We start from the raw sequence: 22,924 nt of genomic DNA, 5'->3' as shown, positions 1-22,924 counted from the left end.
CATGCAGAAGAGTGAAACTGGACCATTTCCTTATACCACACACAAAAATAGACTCCAAATGGTTGAAAGACCTCAATGTGAGACAGGAGTCCATCCAAATCCTAAAGGAGAACACAGGCAGCAACCTCTTTGACCTCAGCCCAAGCAACTTCTTCCTAGAAACATCGCCAAAGGCAAGGGAAACAAGGGCAAAAATGAACTATTGGGACTTCATCAAGATAAAAAGCTTTTGCAAAGCAAAGGAAACAGTCAACAAAACCAAAAGACAACCGACAGAATGGGAGAAGATATTTGCAAATGACATATCAGATAAAGGGCTAGTATCCAAAATCTATAAATAACTTATCAAACTCAACACCCACAGAACAAAGAATCCAATCAAGAAATGGGCAGAAGACGTGAACAGACATTTTTCCAAAGAAGACATCCAAATGGCCAACAGACACATGAAAAAGTGCTCAATATCGCTCAGCATCAGGGAAATCGAAATCAAAACCTCAATGAGATACCACCTCACACCAGTCAGAATGGCTTAAATTAACAAGTCAGGAAATGACAGATGTTGGCGGGGATGCGGAGAAAGGGGAACCCTCCTACACTGTTGGTGGGAATGCAAGCTGGTGCAGCCACTCTGGAAAACTGTATGGAGGTTCCTCAAAAAGTTGAAAATAGAGCTACCATATGATCCAGCCATTGCACTACTGGGTGTTTACCCCAAAGATACAAAAGTAGGGATCCGAAGGGCTACGTGCACCCCGATGTTTATAGCAGCAATGTCCACAATAGCCAAACTGTGGAAAGAGCCAAGATGTCCATCGACAGATGAATGGATAAAGAAGATGTGGTATATATATACAATGGAATATTATGCAGCCATCAAAAGGAATGAGATCTTGCCATTTGCAACGACGTGGATAGAACTGGAGGGTATTATGTTGAGTGAAATAAGTCAGAGAAAGACATGTATCATATGATCTCAGTGATATGAGGAATTCTTAATCGCAGGAAACAAACTGAGTGTTGTTGGAGTGGGGAGTGGGGTAGGAGGGATAGGGTGACTGGGTGATAGACACTGGGGAGGGTATGTGCTCTGGGAAGCGCTGTGAATTGTGCAAGACTGTTGAATCTCAGATCTGTACCTCTGAAACAAATAATGCAATATATGTTAAGAAAAAAAAAGAAGAAGAAGAAGGTAGCAGGAGGAGAAGAATGAAGGGGGGAAATCGGAGGGGTAAATGAACCATGAGAGACGATGGACTCTGAAAAACAAACAGGGTTCTAGAGGGGAGGGAGGTGGGAGGATGGGTTAGCCTGGTGGTGGGTATTGAGGAGGGCACATTCTGCATGGAGCACTGGGTGTTATGCACAAACAATGAATCATGGAACACTTCATCTAAAACTAATGATGTAATGTATGGGGAGTAACATAAGAATAAAAAAAATGTAACTGGGTCATTTGTTTTTTAAAAATTTTGTCCTTACAAATGAAAGGGAGTGGGAGATAAGGCTTCCCATTATGGAAAGAATAAGTCACAGAAATAAAAGGCACTGCATGAGGAATATTGGTCAATGGTATTGTAATAGCATTGTACGGTAACAGATGGTAGCTGCACTTGTGGTAAGCACAGCATAATGTATAAACTTGTCAAATCACTAGGTTGTACACCTGAAATTAATGTAAAATTGTGCATCAACTATACTCACGTACAGAAATTAAACCAAGAAGGAAAACAAAATTTCAACTATTTCCAGGGAAAAAACCCACAAAAAATAAAGAGTACAATCACTCTGTACTCTGTATATGCCTCTATTATTGAATGTAATACATTGTATTGCAGTTATTTGGTTTCAAGCCTGTCTCTATCTCCAGAATGGAAGCTTCCTGTTTGTAGGGATCACGTGCAATTGCACAGAAAAAAAGGCTCGGTTAGTATTTATTGAATTGAATTGAGTATTAAATTACACTCATTAAAAGAAAACAATTTTGGCCTTTTAACAATAAAGTCTTGTTGAATGTTATATTTTAGATTAGATGTTTGTTTCTGTTCTATAGAAATTAAATCTGTGGAAAAGAACAGGTATTCTAAGCCACTGGAAGTTCAGGTACAATGTAAAGAAATAGGAACTAAGCTCAACATGTTCCTTTATTTAAGGTACTCTACCATATTTAGGTGCTATTCAGTTAACAAAGTATCAAATCAAAGATATTTTTACAAATATTTCTCACTTGACTTAATTTCCATACCTTCCAGATGTATTCTTCAGTATGGCGAGAGCATCTGGATAGCCATCCATGTTGTAGTCTCCAATATGAAGGGTAATTGGAAGTGGTATTTCAGTTGGTCGTTGTTCATGCACAAATGGCACAAAGCCCCACAGTGTGCCCTTGTTGCCGAACTCCTGTAGGACTGGAACCCACTATGGAATAAGAGGAAGAAGATTAGATTTTACAGTTACTTTAGAAAAAAAAAATTCACCATTTGTAAAACAAATGATTTATTAAAAGTCCTCACAAGCATCATCTTACTTAAACTTCTTTATCTCTACATCTAAGGGTATTATGATTCACTTTGAAGAACAGATAACTGATACTCTAGAAAAAATAAACTTCCATTTAAATTTCATCACTAGTCATTCTTCCTTGAACTGGCCTTTGAAGGTTTCTCACAAAATCACAGAATCTTAGGTTTGAATTGATATTGATTCCTATAGTTGAATCTCCCCATTTTAAAGCTGTGTTGAGTGGAAATGTAATTTCAAGGTAATATTTTTTAAAGATTTATTTACTTATTTTAGAGAGGGAGGGAGGGAGAGAGAGAGAATGAGGGGGAGGGGCAGAGGGAGAAGGAGAGAGAGAATCTCAATCAGACTCCCACTGAACATGGAGCCCAACAGGGGGCTCTATCTCAAGATCCTGAGATCATGAACTGAGCAGAAACCAAGAGTTGGATGCTTAACTGACTGAGCCACCTAGGCACCCCACAAATGAGTATTTTTTAAAATTAGAGCAAACTGTAATATCATCTAATATTGATGTCCTTTCAGGAGGATCAGCTTAGGAAGAAAGTTAGAAGAGGAGAGAACCTCCATTGTTCCCCTGCTTTGCCTTTTATACATAATGATGACTTTAGTCACCATCTTCAGAGCCAAGAGTTCTGAGGCTTTCCTGACAACACCAGCTCTGAAGAGAAGCTCTGCCTGTCCAGGGGGAGCTTTGTCACAAAAACAGCTGGAATCTACTTTTAGTAAGTTCTTTATTTTTATGTTGATTATAATGAAGAGAACGGAGAGAATAAGTTGATTTCAAAAAGAGCTTTTGGAAATGCCTTTCTCTTTTGAGATGCCCTAATCTACTTCTAATAATCTAATGCAAACTAAAAATCTGAAGAGTGGAGATCATACCATTAAAATTACAAATATGCCCAGGGTGCCTGGGTGGCTCAGTTGTTGGGCATCTGCCTTTGGCTCAGGTCAAATTATAAATATGCCCATGATTAGTTAAAAGTATGGATACTGGCACACACCCTAGAGATGTTTAAACAGGCGCAGCTGGCTTGAAATGACAGCAGGCTAAACATGACTACATATGTTTCTTTTAAGCAGGTGACTCTTTATATGGCTCCAAGTCAAACGATATTAAAAATGGCTTCTTGCAAAGGGTTTAGTACATAGGGTACCCTACACATTTTCTAGGTTTTCCAAAGAAAGCATAACTTGCCAAGGAAAAAGAGAAAAAAATAATGATAAAGACATATTTATAGAAAAGAAGCTGTTTTTAAAAAAATACTTGTTAAATCTTGATTAATTTTTCAATCTTTCTTTTTTTATTATTTTTTAAAGATTTTATTTATTTATTTGAGAGAGAGAGAGAGCACGAGAGGGAAGAGGGCAGAGGGGGAAGCAGACCCCCCGCTGAGCAGGGAGCCCGATGTGGGACTCGATCCCAGGACTCCAGGATCATGACCTGAGCCGAAGGCAGTCGCTTAACCAACTGAGCCACCCAGGCGCCCATAATTTTTCAATCTTTCTTAAAAGCAAAAAAAATATCATCAAAATGTTTTAATGATTTACTTGACTTTGAAAAAAACCTGTTGGTTTTGTTTTGGAAGAAGATGGGAAATTTCACAAAATGCTAAGTTATCACAAATTTCTGAAAAGGTTGACCATTTATTAATGAGGATAAAGTATTCTTATTAAGGTAAATGTATTAAGGTCTAAAAAGATATTTTATTAATATGACATCCTTAACAGTCACCAAAGAACTGTGACATTTATCTTCCCAGAGAGAGATGACTATATAATTTGAAATACTCTTACTGTAGTCTGTTTCTTGAAGCCAGGTTATAATTACTATGTTTACTTATACCTATGAAACAATGATTAGGTATTACTTGACCTCATGTTTTCAGTGATTCAAAACTTAAAAAAGCTTAAGATAATATAATTTATAGGTACAGAAGTTAAATGTTTTTAGACTGTTGATTGTATGAAGATTTTTCTTTAGTGTCTTAGTATAAAATGTAGTTTCCTACAAAGGCAGTAGAAGTCAGTATGTTATTCTATCATTTCTTACCCTAAGACAGAAAACAAAACTGATTAATTCTAGTACTATAATACTGGCTTTCTCTGTCTAGTGCTATCAGTATGGAAAAATTCTCAATGTTACAACATATCATTGCCACATTAATCTGCTAAGACTATTGGATTCTAAACTGTTTACCTACAAGCTACAGGTAAAAAGTCAGCTTGAGAGAATGAAACAGATCTAGATAGCACAAATAAAGACAAGATTAGCCTTGACAATAGATGTGATATCCTTCTCCATAACCTTTTATCATAGTTACAGTGCCTTTTACAATAATCCTAGGCTATAAAATGCTAATGGATCATTTAATTACAGGACCAAGAATAGGTCTTCTTCACCAGAAATGATTATAACAGTGTCTTCCCCCTCAATAAACAAACACAAAAAGATTTAAATGCATTTCATTAAATTAAAATGAGGATGTCAATAATTTATATAGGGTTTCTCTGTGTTCTGATTCTTCAGATACTTTTTCTAATCTCTGATGATTTTCTTCAAGAAGGTAACTACTGACATTAAAAAACAAGCTGATATACCTGTTTCGTTCCAGATTTTGCTAAGTAAATGATGCTTTTCTGGCAGTTTTTATCTTCACAGCCTGGCAGTAAGTGATCCATGTGTCCATCTCCATCTGCCAAAAGAAACTTCAAGAGTCCATTAACAGTTACAAAATAAAGTGTTCTTGTATGGCAGATTACATTTTTTATTTGTTCAAAGTCTGCATCAATCTGGGTAAATGGAAGAAATTGACATATGACTTTGTAATAAATGTGATTCAATTAAAATAATTACTCTGGCCCTTGCCATCTATTACCTGGATTGTGTCTTGTTTTAAATTGCTCACTTTTCTGTAAATATTTATCCAGTGTTGGAAAAAAAAACCCATTTCAGGCTTTAATATTAAGATCATCAATTCTTAAACAACGTGGCTTTTGACTTATTTACATAGTTATCATTGCTGCTACAAGAGAAAAACAAGCATGGCAACAGTAACTCATTATTATATGGCTTATTTTAAATGTGTCTTTACATATAGTTTATCTTTACACATGCTCTTAAGTATCTTTTAAATAGTTTGAACTTCAAGAGTTCTAAAGCTCTCAGCACCCTGGCTTTTAAAAAGCAACAACAATTTTTATCAATAAAAAGGCAAATGAAGAGAATACAGATGTCATTTTCAGCTGACTGGTTTTTTAAAAAGCTACACAATGAGGGCGCTTGGGTTGCTCAGTTGGTTAAGCATCTGATTTTGGTTCAGGTCATGATCTCAGGGTCTTGGGATTGAGCCCTGCATCAGGCTCTGTGCTCAATGTGGAGTCTGCTTTGTCCCTCTGTCCCCACCCCCCACACTCATGCTCTCTCTCAAATAAATAAAATCTTTTTTTTTTTTAAAGATTTTATTTATTTGACAGAGAGAGACACAGAGAGAGCAGGAACACAAGCATGGGGAGTGCGAGAGGCAGAAGCAGACTTCCCACGAAGCAGGGAGCCTGATGTGGGGCTCGATCCCAGGACCCTGGGATCATGACCTGAGCCAAAGCAGACGCTTAACGACTGAGCTACCCAGGCACCCCATCAAATAAATAAAATCTTAAAAAAAAAGCTGCACAATGTTTTGCAAAGACCTTCAGAAGTGAGGTTACTGAAGAACCTGGAATCAATTCCTCTAATGGTCTCTCCTTCCTACTGCCCCTTACCTGATGGGGTTTACAGATTTTGATGTCCTATAAATCTCTACAGTGACATGCACAGTGGAATAGTCATTTAGATTTTAAATTTTGTGTTGCTTTATTCACGGATTTATTTGCTATGTTTTAACATATAATGTGTGTCTGAGGCAAGTGCCTTCAGTTTGAAGGAGATAATAAGGATTAGCAGCAATAGAGTAATATTCTTCCACGTTTAGGCTTACATATTAAGAAAATACAGAATTTTAACAAGCCTATCAAGTCTTCAGTAATATATTCAAAAAGGAAAAAAATAATTTTAGGCTGAGTGGGCTGAAAATCTAGCCAATGGAAGCTGACCCCAGCAAGGAAAAATAAATGGTGCAGCCTAGTGAAAAATAAATTTCTTTCATTTAATTTCATGGTTTAATTACTTATGAGCTTTATGATTAATATCATTTGTGACAAGAAACCCTTACACAGAGGAGTAAAACATTAAATAACATAGTTGAATTAATAATGGAAAGTATGGAGAACATCTGTGATTTGACAGTATATATAGATTTGGACTACTGAGAAAGAAGAGAGATAGATGCAACTCCAGGCAGGAATACTTGGAAAGGAAAAGGCTTTTCAAGGGCATAAACATATATTATGGTTAAAGATAAATAAAAAAAGAGCTAGCCAAGTAAGAATGAATTAAATGCAAAATGTGATTTGTAAGTGGACTCTAGGAATATCATAGACCTCATTAAAAGCCAAACCATTTTATTGCAAATTAAAGGGGGACCAATTAGAAGACCATTACTAAGTCTCTACCCTTCATTTTTACCCAATGGCAAAATACTCAGATTAGATTCTAATTTACACTTTTATTTTCTCCTAGTTCCTTTATTCCAAGTAGCTTCCTATTTCCTACAAGTATTTCAACTATGACTTAGCTGATATTTAATGCTGGCAAATAACCATCTAATAAACACACAACAAACTCATGTGATAACTCATAATCATGCCTTTTAGTATAAGTTAGCAACAATATTTTATAGATATGGTCATAGAAATGGAGAACTTTATCAGAGAATGTCTTCCTTGTGCCCTTTCTACATGCTGTTTTCTGATATTTAAGAGAAGTAATATAAAAGCTGTCTGATAGTCCAACTTCATGCCCAAAGGAAATTTTAAATACAAAGTTATTAATTCCTGTGACTTCTTTAAGGAATGTGTCCAAGTTCACAGACAGGTCCCTCCATCAGCATGACTTCTTCATAGTCTACTCAAGGTCACATTATTTCTTAGGAATTTGTTTAAAAGAATACTATTTCCTAGTCTTGGGCCTTTGATTCATGTGAAATTTATTTTTCTGAAACTATTTTCTTCCCTAGGCATAAAAGTTATATTATTATTAAAATAACAACCATAAATCTACATATAAGCACATGTAACATTTTCATGAAGAATGACTATTTTCCAAAACAAAACGTTTTACAAGAAGAGTGGCATTATGTGGCTTAACAGAAAAAAGCTGGATTTTCATGCTGCTTTTGTACTCAATCTACTTTTTTTTTTTAAATTTTATTATGCTATGTTAGTCACCATACAGTACATCATTGGTTTTTGATGTGGTGATCCACGATTCGTTGTTTTCGTATAACACCCAGTGCTCCATGCAGTACGTGCCCTCCTTAATACCCATCACCAGGCTAACCAATCCCCCCTCACCCCTCCCCTCTAAAACCCTGTTTGTTTCTCAGAGTCCATAGTCTCTCATGGTTCATCTCTCCCTCCAATTCCCCCCCCCATTTTTCCCTTCCTTCTCCTAATGTCCTCCATGCTATTCCTTATGTTCCACAAATAAGTGAAACCATATGATAATTGACTTTCTCTGCTTGACTTATTTCACTTAGCATAATCTCCTCCAGTCCCATCAATGTTAATGTAAAAATTGGGTATTCATCCTTTCTGATGGCTGAGTAATATTCCATTGTATATATGGACCACATCTTCTTTATCCATTCATCTGTTGAAGGGCATCTCGGCTCTTTCCACAGTTTGGCTATTGTGGACCTTGCTGCTATGAATATTGGGGTGCATATGGCCCTTCTTTTCACTACATCTGTGTCTTTGGGGTAAACACCCAGGAGTGCAATTGCTGGGTCACAGGGTAGCTCTATTTTAAAATTTTTGAGGCACCTCCACACTGTTTTCCAAAGTGACTGTATCAACTTGCATTCCCACCAACAGTGTATGAGGGTTCCCCTTTCTCCACAACCTCTCCAACATTTGTTGTTTCTTTCCCTGTCCATTTTTGCCATTCTAACTGGTGTAAGGTGGTATCTCAGTGTGGTTTTGATTTGAATTTCCCTGATGGCTAATGATGATGAACATTTTTTTATATGTCTGTTAGCCATTTGTATGTCTTCTTCAGAGAAGTGTCTTTTCATATCTTCTGCCCACTTTTTGACTTGATTATTTGTTTTTTGGGTGGTGAGTTTGAGAATTCTTTACAGATCTTGATATCAGCCCCTTATCTGTAGTGTCATTTGCAAGTATCTTCTCCCATTCTGTGGGTTGCCTCTTTGTTTTGTTGACTGTTTCCTTGGCTGTGCAGAAGCTTTTTATCTTGATGAAGTCCCAAAAGTTCATTTTTGCTTTTGTTTCCCTAGCTTTTGGAGATGTATCTGAAAGAAGCTGTGGGCGATGTCTAAGAGGTTACTGCCTATGTTCTCCTCTAGGATTTTGATGGATTCCTGTCTCACATTGAGGTCTTTCATCCATGTTGAGTTTATCTTTGTGAATGGTGTTAGAGAATGGTCGAGTTTCATTCTTCTGCATGTGGCTGTCCAATTTTCCCAGCACCATTTATTGAAGAGACTGTCTTTTTTCCATTGCATGTTTTTTCCTGCTTTGTCAAAGATTGTTTGACCATAGAGTTGAGGGTCCATATCTGGGTTCTCTATTCTGTTCCATTGGTCTATATGTCTGTTTTTGTGCCAGTACCATGCTGTCTTGGTGATCACAGCTTTGTAATATAGCTTGAAATTGGGCAACGTGATGCCCCCAGCTTTGTTTTTCTTTTTCAACATTTCCTTGGCGATTTGGGGTCTTTTCTGATTCTATATAAATTTTAGGATTGTTTGTTCCAGCACTTTGAAAAATGTCATTGGAATTTTGAATGGGATGGCATTGAAGGTATAGATTGCTCTGGGTAGCATAGACATTTTAACAATGTTTATTCTTCCGATCCATAAGCAAGGAATATTTTTCCATCTTTTTGTGCCTTCTTCCATTTCTTTCATGAGTGTAATTCTCCTTTTTTGATGGGGTCTTTGTCTGGTTTTGGATCAATGTAATTCTGGCCTCATAAAATGAGTTTGGAAATTTTCCTTCCATTTCTATTTTTTGGAACAGTTTCAGAGGAATAGGTATTCATTCTTTAAAGAATTAGAATTCCACTGGGAAGCCATCTGGCCCTGAGTTCTTGTTTGTTGGGAGATTTTTGATTACTGCTTCAATTTCCTTACTGGTTATGGGTCTGTTCAGGTTTTCTATTTCTTTCTGGTTCAGTTTTGGTAGTTTCTATGTCTCTAGGAATGCATCCATTTCTTCTAGATTGTCTAATTTGCTGGCATGTAGTTGCTCATAATATGTTCTTATAATTATTTGTATTTCTTTGGTGTTGGTTGTGATCTCTCCTCTTTCAGTCATTGATTTTATTTATTTGGGTCCTTTCTCTTTTCTTTTTGATATGTATGGCCAGGGTTTTTATCAATCTTACTTATTCTTTCAAAGAACCAGCTCCTAGTTTCGATGATCTGTTCTACTGTTCTTTTGGTTTCTATTTCATTGGTTTCAGCTATGATCTTTATTATTTCTCTTTCCTGCTGGGTTTAGGCTTTATTTGTTGTTCTTTCTCCAGCTCGTTCAGGTGTAGGGTTAGGTTGTGTATTTGAGACCTTTCTTGTTTCTTGAGAAAGGCTTGTATTGCTATATATTTTCCTCTTAGGACTGTCTTTGCTGCATCCCAAAGATTTTGAACTGTTGTGTTTTCATTTTCACTTGTTTCCATGAATTTTTTAAATTCTTCTTTAATTTCCTGGTTGACCCATTCATTCTTTAGTAGGATGCTCTTTAGCTTCCATGTATTTGAGTTCTTTCTGATTTTCCTCTTGTGATTGAGTTCTAGTTTCAAAGCACTGTGGTCCGAAAATACGCAGGGAATGATCCCAATCTTTTGGTACCGGTTGAGACCTGATTTGTGACCCAGAATGTGATCTATTCTGGAGAATGTTCCATGGGCACTAGAGAAGAATGTGTACTCTGTTGCTTTGGGATGGAATGTTCTGAATATATCTGTGAAGTCCTTCTGGTCCAGTGTGTCATTTAAAGCCTTTATTTCCTTGTTGATCTTTTGCTTAGATGATCTGTCCATTTCAGTGAGAGGGGTGTTAATGTCCCCTACTATTATTGTATTGTTGTCAATGTGTTTCTTTGATTTTGTTTTTTATTGACTTATATAAGTTGCTGCTCCCATGTTAGGGGCATAGATACTTTCAATTGCTGGATCTTCTTGTTGGATATAGTGTCCTTCCTAATCTCTTATTATAGTCTTTGTTTTAAAATCGAATTTGTCTGATATAAGGATTGCCACCCCAGCTTTCTTTTGACGTCCATTCGCATGGTAAATGGTTTTCCAACCCCTCATTTAAATCTGGAGGTGTCTTTGGGTCTAAAATGAGTCTCTTGCAGACAGCATATCAATGGGTCATGTTTTTTTTTTATCCAATCTGATACGCTGTGTCTTTTGATTGGGACATTTAGTCCATTTACATTCAGGGTAACTACTGAAAGGTATGAATTTAGTGCCATTGTATTGCATGTAAGGTGACTGTTACTGTATATTGTCTCTGTTCCTTTTTGGTCTATGTTACTTATAGGCTCTCTCTTTGCTTAGAGGATCCCTTTCAGTATTTCCTGTAGGGCTGGTTTGGTGTTCGCAAATTTTTTTAGTTTTTGTTTGTCCTGGAAGCTTTTTATCTCCCCTTCTATTTTCAATGACAGCCTAGCTGGATATAGTATTCTTTGCTGCATATTTTTCTCATTTAGTGCCCTGAATATATCATGCCAGTCCTTTCTGGCCTGCCAGGTCTCTGTGGATATGTCTCCTGTCAATCTAATATTTCTACCATTGTAGGTTACCTGGGAGCTCTGCGGCAATCAGGCACCCCTGGTCTTCCTGGGACCCTGAGGGTGCTGAGACCACACTGTCCCAGCGATGGTTCCAACCCCTGCTTAGCCACTGGAGCGACATCCCTCAGCAGAGTTGACTTCTAAAAGTTCCAATTTTGTGCTCCGTGGCTCTATCACTTGCCAGAAGAGGCCGACGGAGGCCCCCTCCTCCGCTGTCTATCTTCCCGAATATCGCCTTGGATTCACTTCTCCGCACATCCTACCTTCCAGAAAGTGGTAGCTTTTCTGTTCATAGAATTGCTGCTAATCTTTTCTTTGATCTCCTGTTGAGTTTGTAGGTGTTCAGAATGGTTTGATAACTATCTAGCTGAATTCCTGGGACCAGACGAAATTTAAGTCTTCTACTCCTCCGTCATCTTGCTCCTCCCTTTCACATACAGCTTGATTTTTAATTGTGTTCACATACACATAGTATTAATACAGTTATGTGATTAAAGTCGAGTCTCCAAAGTGCCAGGGCCTTAACAATTTCACCAGTAAGAAACACATATTGTCAAAGAATATGAATATGATCAAAACAGAAAAATTGTAATTCTTTAAGATGCTGCTAGTTACTGTCAGATATGGTAATGGTGGAAAGCATGAGATAGGACCAAAAATATACAAAGTGAGCCAAATTTGCTTTAATATATGTTTAGGCTTTGTAAGTAGATACTCATGAAATAAGACTTTCATAATGAAAGATTTCTCTTGTCAATTCTATTATTTGTTTTTACTGACGATAAAATATTTTTTCTTGTCATTTCAATATCTAAATATCTATTAGGCTTTAATGTCTCCAGTATACTTATCTGCTGATGTTTTCTGTTTTGCTGAATATACTGATTCTTTGATGACTATGTCTTAGTGGTTATTTTTCCTTATTAAGAATTTTATAAAAGTCATGACCCATTCTACTTTCTTTTCTGAGTTTTCCTTATTCTCTTATGTGAGTAGAGCTTCTGTTTTTCTTTTTCTTTTTCTTTTTTTTTTTGGAATCAGGCTTATAGTTTTTGCCTTTTATTTTTTTTGTTGTTCATTCCTTTTCCTTTAGTCTTTATTGTGGATCAGGCTCCCCCCCAACCCCGGGCTTATTCTAACAAACAGATTAAAGAACACATACATAACGGTCCAAATACTCCCCACTGCAAGCGAGGAACTCAGCAGACGACTGACCTGTGGGAAAGAGCAGCCAAAACAACAGCACAGTGCAAACAGCACAGCATCAGAAACATTTCCTGAAAGTCTAGGCCCTGGACAGTATATAACTTCTTTTAAATATAGCAGTACTCTGAGGTGCAGGACACATAACAAGCTTCCATACACGCAATAGACAGAAACTTAGCCCAAATAACAAGACAGAGGAATTCTCCCCAAAAGAAAGGTGAGGAGTGTATCAAATTCAGGGACTTGTGCAAAACAGATATAAACAATATATCTGAACAAGAATTTAGGACAATGGTCATAAGAATAGTAGCTGGACTTGAAAAAAGCGTAGAAGACACCAGAGAAATTCTTGCTGCAAATATAAAAGACCTAAAAACTAGACAGGGTGAAATAAAAATGCTATAACTGAGATGCAAAACTGACTGGATATAATCACAATGAGGACTGAAGTAGCAGAGGAGAGAATAGGTGATATAGAAGTTAAAATCATGGAAAATCATGAAGCTGAAAAGAAGAGAGAGGGAAACAAAACTATTAGATCACGAATATAGAGTCAGGGAACTCAGCAATTCCATAAAGTGAAATAATATTTGTATCATAGGCGTCCTAGAAGGAGAAGAGGAAGAAAAAAGGGCAGAAGGTTTATTTGAACAAATTATAGCTGAAAACTTCCCTAATCTGGGGAAGGATATGGGCATACCAATGCAAGAGGCAGAAAGAACTCCTCTCCAAATCAACAAAAACAGGTCAACACAATGGCATATCATAGTGAAATCTGCAAGATAGACATATAAAGAGAGAATTCTGAAGGCAGCTAGGGATAAAAGGGCTGTCCATACAACCTACAAGGGTGGACACATAATTTTAGCAGCAGACCTGTCCATAGAAACTCGGCAGGCTAGAAGAAAATGTCATGATATGTTCAACAGACTAAATGGGAAAAATATGCAGCCATGAACACTCTATCCAGCAAGGCTGTCATTCAGAATAGAAGGAGAGATAAAGAGTTTCCAAGACAAGTAAAAACTAAAGGAGTTCATGAACAGTAAACCAGCTCTGCAAAAAATATTACTCTGAATGTAAATGGACTCTATGCTCCAGTCAAAAGACGGAGGGTATTAGAATGGATTAACAAACAAGACACATCTATATGCTGCTTACAAGAGACTCATTTTAGACCCAAAGACATCTCCAGATTGAAAGAGAAGGGGTGGAGAACGATTTTTCATGCTAATGGACATCAAAAGAAATGTGGAGTAGCCATATTTATATGAGATAAACTAGATTTTAAACTGAAGACTATAAGAGATAAAGGACACTATATCATGATAACGGGGTCTATCCATCAAAAAGTTCTAACACTTGTAAATATTTATGCTTCTAACTTGGGAGCAGCCAAACATATACATCAATTAATAACTTAAACCTACTCATTGATAACGATACAATAATAGTAGGGTACGTGATCACCCCAGTCACAGCAAAGGACAGATCATGTAAGCAGAAGATGGACTTAACAGATATATTCAGAGCATTCCATCCTAAAGCAGCAGAATACACTTTTTTTTTTGAATGCACATGGAATATTCTCCAGAGTAAATCACATACTGGGTCACAAATCAGGACTCAACTGGTACAAAAAGACTGAGATCACACCATGCATATTTTCAGACCAAAATGTTATGAAACTTTAAGACAACCACAAGAAAAAATTTGGAAAGACCACAAATAAATGGAGGTTAAACAACATCCTGCTAAAGATTGAATGCATCAATCAGGAAAATTAGGATTAAGGAGTTAAAAAATATACGGAAGCAAATGAAAATGAAAACATGACATTTCAAAATCTTTGGGATGCAACAAAGGCAGTCCTAACAGGGAAGTATATAGCAATACAGGCCTTTCTCAAGAAGCAAGAAATGTCTCAAATATACAACCTAACCTTACACCAAGAGGAGCTGGAAAAAGAACAGCCAATGAAGCCTAAACCAGTAGAAGGGAAATAATAAAGATTAGAGCAGAAATCAATGGTATAGAAATAAAAAAACCCCAGGAGAAGAGATCAATGAAACTAGGAGCTGGTATACTGAAAGAATAAAAAAGATTGATAAACCTCTAGCCAGACTTACCATCACTAATAAAACAGGTGAGATCACAACCAACACCATAGAAATATAATTATAAGAGAATATTATTAGCAATTATATGCCAACAAATTGGACAATCTGGAGGAAATGGATAAATTCCTAGAAACATATAAACTACCAAAACTGAAACCAGAAGAAATAGAAAACCTGAACAGACCCATAACCAGCAAAGAAATTTAATAAGTAATCAAAAATCTCCCAACAAACAAGAGTCCAGGGCAAGACGGCTTCTCAGGGAAATTCTACCGAACATTTAAAGAGGAATCAATACCTATCTATTGTCCACAATAGCCAAAATATGCAAAGAGCCCAGATGTCCATGGTGCAATGAATGGAGAAGGTGTGATAGAGATATACAATCGAATATTACTTAGCCATCAAAAAGAATGAAATCTTGCTATTTGCAAGGATGTGAATGAAACTAGAGTGTATTATGCTAAGTGAAATAAGTCAGTCAGAGAATGACAAATTCCATATGAGTTCACTCATGTGGAATTTAAGAAATAAAACAGATGAACACAGGGGAAGGGAAAGAAAAATAAGATAAAGACAGAGGGAGGCAAACCATAAGACTCTTAAATACAGGGAATAAACAGGGTTGCTAGAGGGGAGGTGGGTGGGGAGATGGAGTAATTGGGTGATGGGCATTAAGGAGGGACCCTTGATGTAATGAGCACTGGATGTTATATGCTACTGGTGAATCACTAAATTCTAGTGTTGAAAGTAATAATACACTATATGTTAACTAAAATGAATTTAAATATACCTAAAAAAAAAGAAAGATGCTTTCTACATGGTGTTATTTTACAGAAAAAAAATTGAAATAAAATGCCATGCATGGGGCACCTGGGTTGCTCAGTCAGTTAAGCCTCTGTCTTTGGTTCAGGTCATGATCCCAGGGTCCTGGGATCGAGCCCCACATCCTGAGGCAGGGAGCCTGCTTCTCCCTCTCCCTCTGCCTGCTGCTCTCCCTGCTTGTTCTCTCTCTGTCAAATAAATAAATAGAATCTTTAAAAAAAGTGCCATCCACAGTCCACGTTCACTAAGGCCGCAGTATAGTTTAGTAGCATAGGCTCAGGTGTTACAAGGACCTGGGTTCAAAACTTAGGTATCACTTGGCAGCTGTGCAACTGTGGGCAATTTACTTACCATTTCTTAGCCTTAGTTTCTTTTTTTTTTTTTTAAAGATTTATTTATTTATTTATTTGAGAGAGAGAATGAGATAGAGAGAGCATGAGGGGGGAGGGTCAGAGGGAGAAGCAGACTCCCTGCTGACAGCAGGGAGCCTGATGCGGGACTCGATCCTGGGACTCCAGGATCATGACCTGAGCCGAAGGCAGTCGCTTAACCAACTGAGCCACCCAGGCGCCCAGCCTTAGTTTCTTTATCTGTAAAATGCACATTACCTGAACATTTCCTTGTAAATATTAAATGATGATAATCATGACATTAGTAAGCACTCATTGAGTGTTTACAATGTTCAAAAGAGTTATAAATTTTATACATATAGTATTTCCTTTAATGTTCATAACAAATCTTATTGTGTTATTATCCTAAATTGCTACCTCCATTTAACAGAGGAAGAAACAAAGGTATCAAGATTAAGTAACTTGCTCATAAAGAGTCAGTTAGTAACAGGCAGAACCAGAATACATAAAACATACATAAAAAGCTTCCAGGACAAACAAAAACTAAAAAAATTTGCGAACACCAAACCAGCCCTACAGGAAATACTGAAAGGGGTCCTCTAAGCAAAGAGAGGGCCTATAAGTAACATAGACCAAAAAGGAACAGAGACAATATACAGTAACAGTCACCTTACATGCAATACAATGGCACTAAATTCATACCTTTCAGTAGTTACCCTGAATGTAAATGGACTAAATGCCCCAATCAAAAGACACAGCATACCAGATTGGATAAAAAAAAACATGACCCATTGATATGCTGTCTGCAAGAGACTCATTTTAGACCCAAAGACACCTCCAGATTTAAATGAGGGGTTGGAAAACCATTTACCATGCGAATGGACGTCAAAAGAAAGCTGGGGTGGCAATCCTTATATCAGACAAATTAGATTTTAAAACAAAGACTGTAATAAAGAGATTAGGAAGGACACTATATCCAACAAGAAGATCCAGCAATTGAAAGTATCTATGCCCCTAACAAACATTTTCTATGTTTGGCACACAGAAGCTTAATAAATGATAGTTATTGTTCGTATGATGAACACTCAAAGGGTAAAAAGATGACACTAAAAATGTCAAAGACTATTGCTTTTACATAAACCAAGAGCACTTTTCTCAGAAGATAAACATGTTTAATTCCCTTCACAACCATGGAATAGTTATAATTTCCATTGAGTACCACAATTTATTTAGGACAGCTATTAAACAACGAAATATGCATTTTATTAATACTGAAGAGGTTATTAGGACATCAAGCTTTCATGTCTTGGCTCCCTATCTTGAAGAAGTTAATTTTCCTACCTTATCATATTAATAAAAGATTCTTCTATATGGAATGTCTCAAAGAGTGCTGGCTTGTTCTGGTTCTGGCTGAATTTTGTTTCACTGGTTGGCTGTGAACTTCTTGTCAGGAGGATGGGGACAGATGAAATAAACACTGGTAATAGTGATAATATCATTACTCTCACAAGATACTCATTTTCGAAATTAAAATCTTTATTATCCATCCTTTTCAAAGGAGAAATAGGAAATCAAACTTTATGAAGTCGCCAAGTTCATAAGCAAAGTGAATGAACTGAACGAAGAATCCTACAATTTTCTACAATTATTCTCTATTTATGTCCTGGGCATTAATTAAAAGTAAAATATTCTACCTAATAAGAGGTATAAAGAGCCCTCATAACACTGGTATTTAATTCACATATTTTCCTAATTATTAATCCCTTTATTTTAAATAATCAGTCAACAGAATATAACAATCAGCTTGACTAGATTAATTTCTCACCGATTTAAAATTATATATAATGTTACAAATACAAAGGGCCATAGAAATTATGTCCTTTATCTCTATCATTTACAGATGGGAAAATTAAGACTCAGAAAGATTAAATTGTTTTTCCAGTAGTACATGGAGAGGAAGTACCAAGACCTGACTCCAGTCACATGTTTCTTCAACCATGCAGGCTCTCTTTGGAAATAGTCAGAACCAGCTAATTATTCAATTTGGTAGGCATTAGTCACTGTACAACATCAGAATATTGACGTCATCTTTCCAACTACCTTCTCCATAAGTACACCATTTATTTAAAGGTACCAGAGTGATTGGAAAGGGTTAGTCATCTGTGAAACAACTAAAACATCATTTATTATCACGTTTACAATTACTTCAATTATGTTCATAAACATTGAAAAAAATAAAAACATCAAGCCTAAACCTGCAGTTCTCAACTTTTTTCCCACTCTGATACAAAGGAAGGGTATGCCCTGGAGTGGATGTGGGAAGAGAACAGATAATCCCTTAACATCTGCTAAGTCCTAGTAGAGGTTCTTTTATATGTACTATCATGTTTAATTCTGAAAAAAAATAAAAAATAAAAAAAAAGTTATTTTCATTTTACAGTTGAGGACAATGATCTTTGGTGAGATTAGTCACCCAGGCAAAAAGCTAGTAAGTAACAGGTAAACCTGTTTTGAAATTAAGTCTACGTTTATTATCCACGACTGTCTCCTTCCCTTATTGAAACTGACATTTTCCAAAGGTTCAATCATAATTAGAGACCTGGCAAATAGCTGGGGAATATGGTTTTTCTCTGGATTTTAAGGGAGTGGACAGTAATGAAGAATACATTCTCGAATACGACTTTACCTTATTCTGAGTTGTTCAGTACTGGTGTAAGAAATATGAACATGTGTTCTAAAATATTTCACTTCAAAGCATATTAACACTGTATATATTAACCTCAATATAAAGTGGTCAAGTAACTTTCATAAGGTTTATATAGTTAGGGGAGGAGGAGAGATTCATACTAAAAACTGTCTGACTTCAGAACCATAGGCAAGTTACTTTAGTTCATATAATCAATTTTCTAATCCACAAAACATGCTGAATGGACATGAGAGCTCCTTATTGCTTTAAGGGATTGGCCCTCTTTACTTTGCTCCTGGAACAAGAAAACAGATGTATTCTTCATGATTGACTGGGTATTTTATTAAGCAATATTAAACCTTGAAAATCCCAATGGCTGAAATTGAGATTTTAAAAGTCACCAGTTGTGAAACCCACATCTGCATGCCTTCACTGTAGATTAAGCAGTATCTTATTAGATATTTCCAGTAGCATTTAAGACATAGCATTCACCATACTCTTATACTGGCCCACTAGTAGGTATTGTAAAAGAACAGTGTTAGAATGTGAAGAGGATTTCAATTGTGTTCTCTTTAATTTGGTTAATTACTAATTTTACTAAGACAAAGAAATCCGCTAATGTTACTCCCATCCAAAGACCCTCTCCTTAACACAGGAGTGTATTTTTTCTTAGTTTCTTGTTAAATGATGTTATTTCCCTGTATGAGGATTTATGGTTACAGGAAATATATTTCATGCTATATTAAATAAACACTTGAATCTAGGGGCAATGAACATAAAAAAATATCTCAGACCACGTAATTTCAGAGATTTTTTCAAAGCATATGATTCATTTCTTGAAACCATATTTCCAGGCAAATTATATATCTATATGTGGGTTAAGAAATGTCAGTTAGATTACAATGCTGAGACTTGGGTCAATGTAATTTCAACTCTGACAACCAAGAACTTCTGCAGCTTCCTCCTCACCCTGATCTATAGCAATAATCATCAGTCAATATGAGTATAATCTCTCAAACAGGTTGTATTTTATGATACTATGATACTACTCTCTTTACACACAAATATGATTAGAAATATTCTAAATAATCCACTGTTCTGAGATGAAAAAAAATACATGTTGATTACATATAACACTCAGGAACTTATTTAAAATTAACTTGAAATGAATCATAGACCTATACGTAACAGGTAAAATTAGAAAACTTATAGAAGAAAACACAGGAGAAAATCATTCTGTCCTTGGCTTAGGCAAAGATTTCTTAGATATGACACTAAAAGCACGATGAATGAAAGCAAAATCTGATAAACTGGACTTCAGAAAATTTTAAAACTTGTGCTCTTCAAAAGACTCTATTAGGAAAATGAAAAGACAGGCCACAGATTGAGAGAAAAGATTTTTAAATCTTGTATCAGAAACAAGACTTGTGTTAATAATATTCAAAGAAGTCCTACAACTTAATAAAACCACTTTTTTAAAAAAAAGATTTTATTTATTTATTTGACAGAGAAAGACACAGCGAGAGAGGGAACACAACCAGGGGGAGTGGGAGAGGGAGAAGCAGGCTTCCCGCGGAGCAGGGAGCCCGATGCGGGGATCGATCCCAGGACCCCGGGATCATGACCTGAGCCGAAGGCAGACGCTTAATGACTGACTGAGCCACCCAGGTGCCCCCAGACAACTAACTTTTTTTTCCCCAGACAACCGATTTTTAAAAAAATGGACAAAGAACTGGAATAGGTATTTCATTAGAGAAAATATACAAATGGCAAATAAACACACATAAAAATGCTCAGCATCATTAGTCATATGGGAAAAGTAAATAAAAGGCAAAATGAGATACTATTATACACTCAAAAGAATGATTATAACAAAAAACAATCACAATACTAAATGTTGACAAGGATGTGGAGAAATTGGAACCACCCCCATACACTGTTGGTAATAATTTAATAAGATATAACCACTTCGGAGAATAGTTAGGCAACTTCATAAAAGTTATGCATATACTTACCATACAGACCTAGTAATTTTACTCTCAGTTAATAACTATGGAAAAATGAAGCCATATGTCTATACAGTCTTTTAATAAAATTTTCATAGCAGTATTATTCATAATAGCTCCAAACTGAAAACATTCTAAAATGCTCGACAACTGGTGACAAAGTATGGTGTACTCAGGCAATGGAATTCCACTAAGCGATAAAAAGGATCAAGTTATTGATATATACTACAACATGAATGAACTTTGGAAACATGATGCTAACTGTAAAAAGCCGGAAATATGTATGATTCCATTTATATACAACTTCTAAAATAGGCAAAACTATCAAGACAAAGTAGATCAAATGACATCAGCAAAATGGCAGGGTAGGCACCTCCAGGCTTTTGTGCCCTCACAGATACACTTAAAATCAAATAAGAAACTCTAACCAACCAACTAACCAACCAAAGAAACAAAATAACCACAAGCAGAAACTTACAGAAACAACTTTGTCAGAACTCTGAAACAAAGGCTGACAGCAACCAAGCAAACTGATTTGATTGTTTGTTTGTTTATTTATTTATTTTAGAGAGATAGAGGGAGGGCAGGGGGGAAGGGAGAGGGAGAGAGAATCTTAAGCAGGAGTCAGGCCTGGGGTCCAATCTCATGACCCTGAGATCATGACCCAAGCCAAATTAAAGAGTTGGATGCTTAACTGACTAGGACACTGAAATGCCTTGCAAACTCTGATTTTAAAAAAAGGCAAGTTGAGGGGGGCGGAGCAAGATGGTGGAGAAGTAGGAGACCTGGATTTCGTCTGGTCTCAGGAATTCAGGTGGATAGGGATCAAAACATTCTGAACACCTACAAACTCAACAGGAGATTGAAGAAAAGAATAGTAACAACACTCTGAACAGAAAAGCGACCACTTTCTGGAAGCAGGGACCCAACAAGCGGCAGATCCAGAGGGACTCACCTTCCTTCCTGGGGAGCAGCGACGCGGAAGTGGGCACCACAGGGATCTGCTGGGTTTGGAGACTCCACACCGAGTCAGGTGCCAGAGATAGAAACGGTGGGTCACAGGCTGGGTGAGCATAGAGTGTGGCTGGAGACTGGGGAGACCGGAGTGACTGACTGCTTTTCTCTGGGGGCGCATTGAGGAGCGGGGCCCCAAGTTCTCGGCTCCTCCAGGGCGGAGATTGGGAGGCCGCCATTTTCACTCTCGGCCTCCAAAGCAGTACGGAAAGGTTGCAGGGAACAAAAGCTCCCGAGAGCAAACCCGAGCAGATTACTTAGCTCGGACCAGCAAGGGTGGGGCAATTCTGCCTCCAGCAAAGACATTTGGGAACCACGGCAACAGGCCCCTCCCCAAGAAGATAAGCGAGAACAGCCAGCCAAGACCAAGTCTACCGATCAATGAGAACGGCAGAACTCCAGCGCTATGGGAATAATGCACATAGAATCCATGGATTCTTTACCATGATTCTTTAGTCTTTCAAGGTTAATTTTTTTAACTGTCTTTTTTTTTTTTTTTAATTTTTCTTCTTCCCTTTTTCAACCAACATCTTATCAATCCCTTTTTAAAAAAACATTTTATTTTTCATTTTTAGAGTCATATTCTATCCTTTCATAGTAGTTACCCTTATTTTTGGCATATATATGTAAGTACTTCTCTCTTTAAAATTTTGAGATACTTTCTTCTAACAGATCAAAATATATGCTAAATCTCTAGTGTATGGCTTTGTTCTAGTCTTCTGCCTGATCACATTCTCTCCGTTTTTCTTTCTTTTTTTTTAAATCCTTTCTTTTTTCAAACAACTTCTGATCAATTCCTTTTATAAAATATTTATATAATTTCAACTTTAAAGTCATATTCCATCCCTTCATCATATCAACCCTTATTTTTTTTTAAAAAGATTTTATTTATTTATTCATGAGAGACAGAGAGAGAGAGAGAGAGGCAGAGGGAGAAGCAGGCTCCTGCTGAGCAGGGAGCCCGATGCGGGACTCGATCCCAGGATGCTGGGATCATGACCTGAGCTGAAGGCAGACGCTTAACCATCTGAGCCACCCAGGCGCCCTCAACCCTTATTTTTGTACATAAATAAATTTTACTTTCTTTAAAATTTTGGGTGGCACTATCTTCTAACAGACCAAAATACGCCCAAAATCTAGTGTGTGGCACTGATCTATGTACCAGCCTGATCATATTTGATCATATTCTGGTTTTATTATTCTTTTTCGTTCTTCTTTCTTTCCCTTTTGTTTTCCCCCGGCTTCAGGTCTTTTCTGATTGGTTTAGAGTATATTTTC

General features: G+C 36.8%; 1 protein-coding gene across 1 annotated transcript in view; it reads right to left on the bottom strand.

The window, feature by feature from the left end:
* Window positions 1-22,924, bottom strand: part of ITFG1 (integrin alpha FG-GAP repeat containing 1) — a 340,218-nt gene that overhangs the window by 169,142 nt on the left and 148,152 nt on the right. Inside the window, exons 9-10 of the mRNA XM_064581526.1 lie at window positions 5,122-5,216; window positions 2,246-2,418 (exon numbers count right to left, since the gene is read on the bottom strand). Coding sequence (XP_064437596.1) covers window positions 2,246-2,418; window positions 5,122-5,216 — 268 coding nt within the window. The remainder of the gene's footprint in view (window positions 1-2,245; window positions 2,419-5,121; window positions 5,217-22,924) is intronic.

The sequence above is a fragment of the Mirounga angustirostris genome, unplaced genomic scaffold, assembly GCF_029215605.1.
Source record: "Mirounga angustirostris isolate CCGP_5_RB_7025 unplaced genomic scaffold, mMirAng1.0.hap1 SCAF_16, whole genome shotgun sequence".
NCBI classification, from domain to species: domain Eukaryota; kingdom Metazoa; phylum Chordata; class Mammalia; order Carnivora; family Phocidae; genus Mirounga; species Mirounga angustirostris.
Note: the sequence above shows the minus strand (reverse complement) of the source record. Positions and strands in the feature narration are given on the sequence as shown.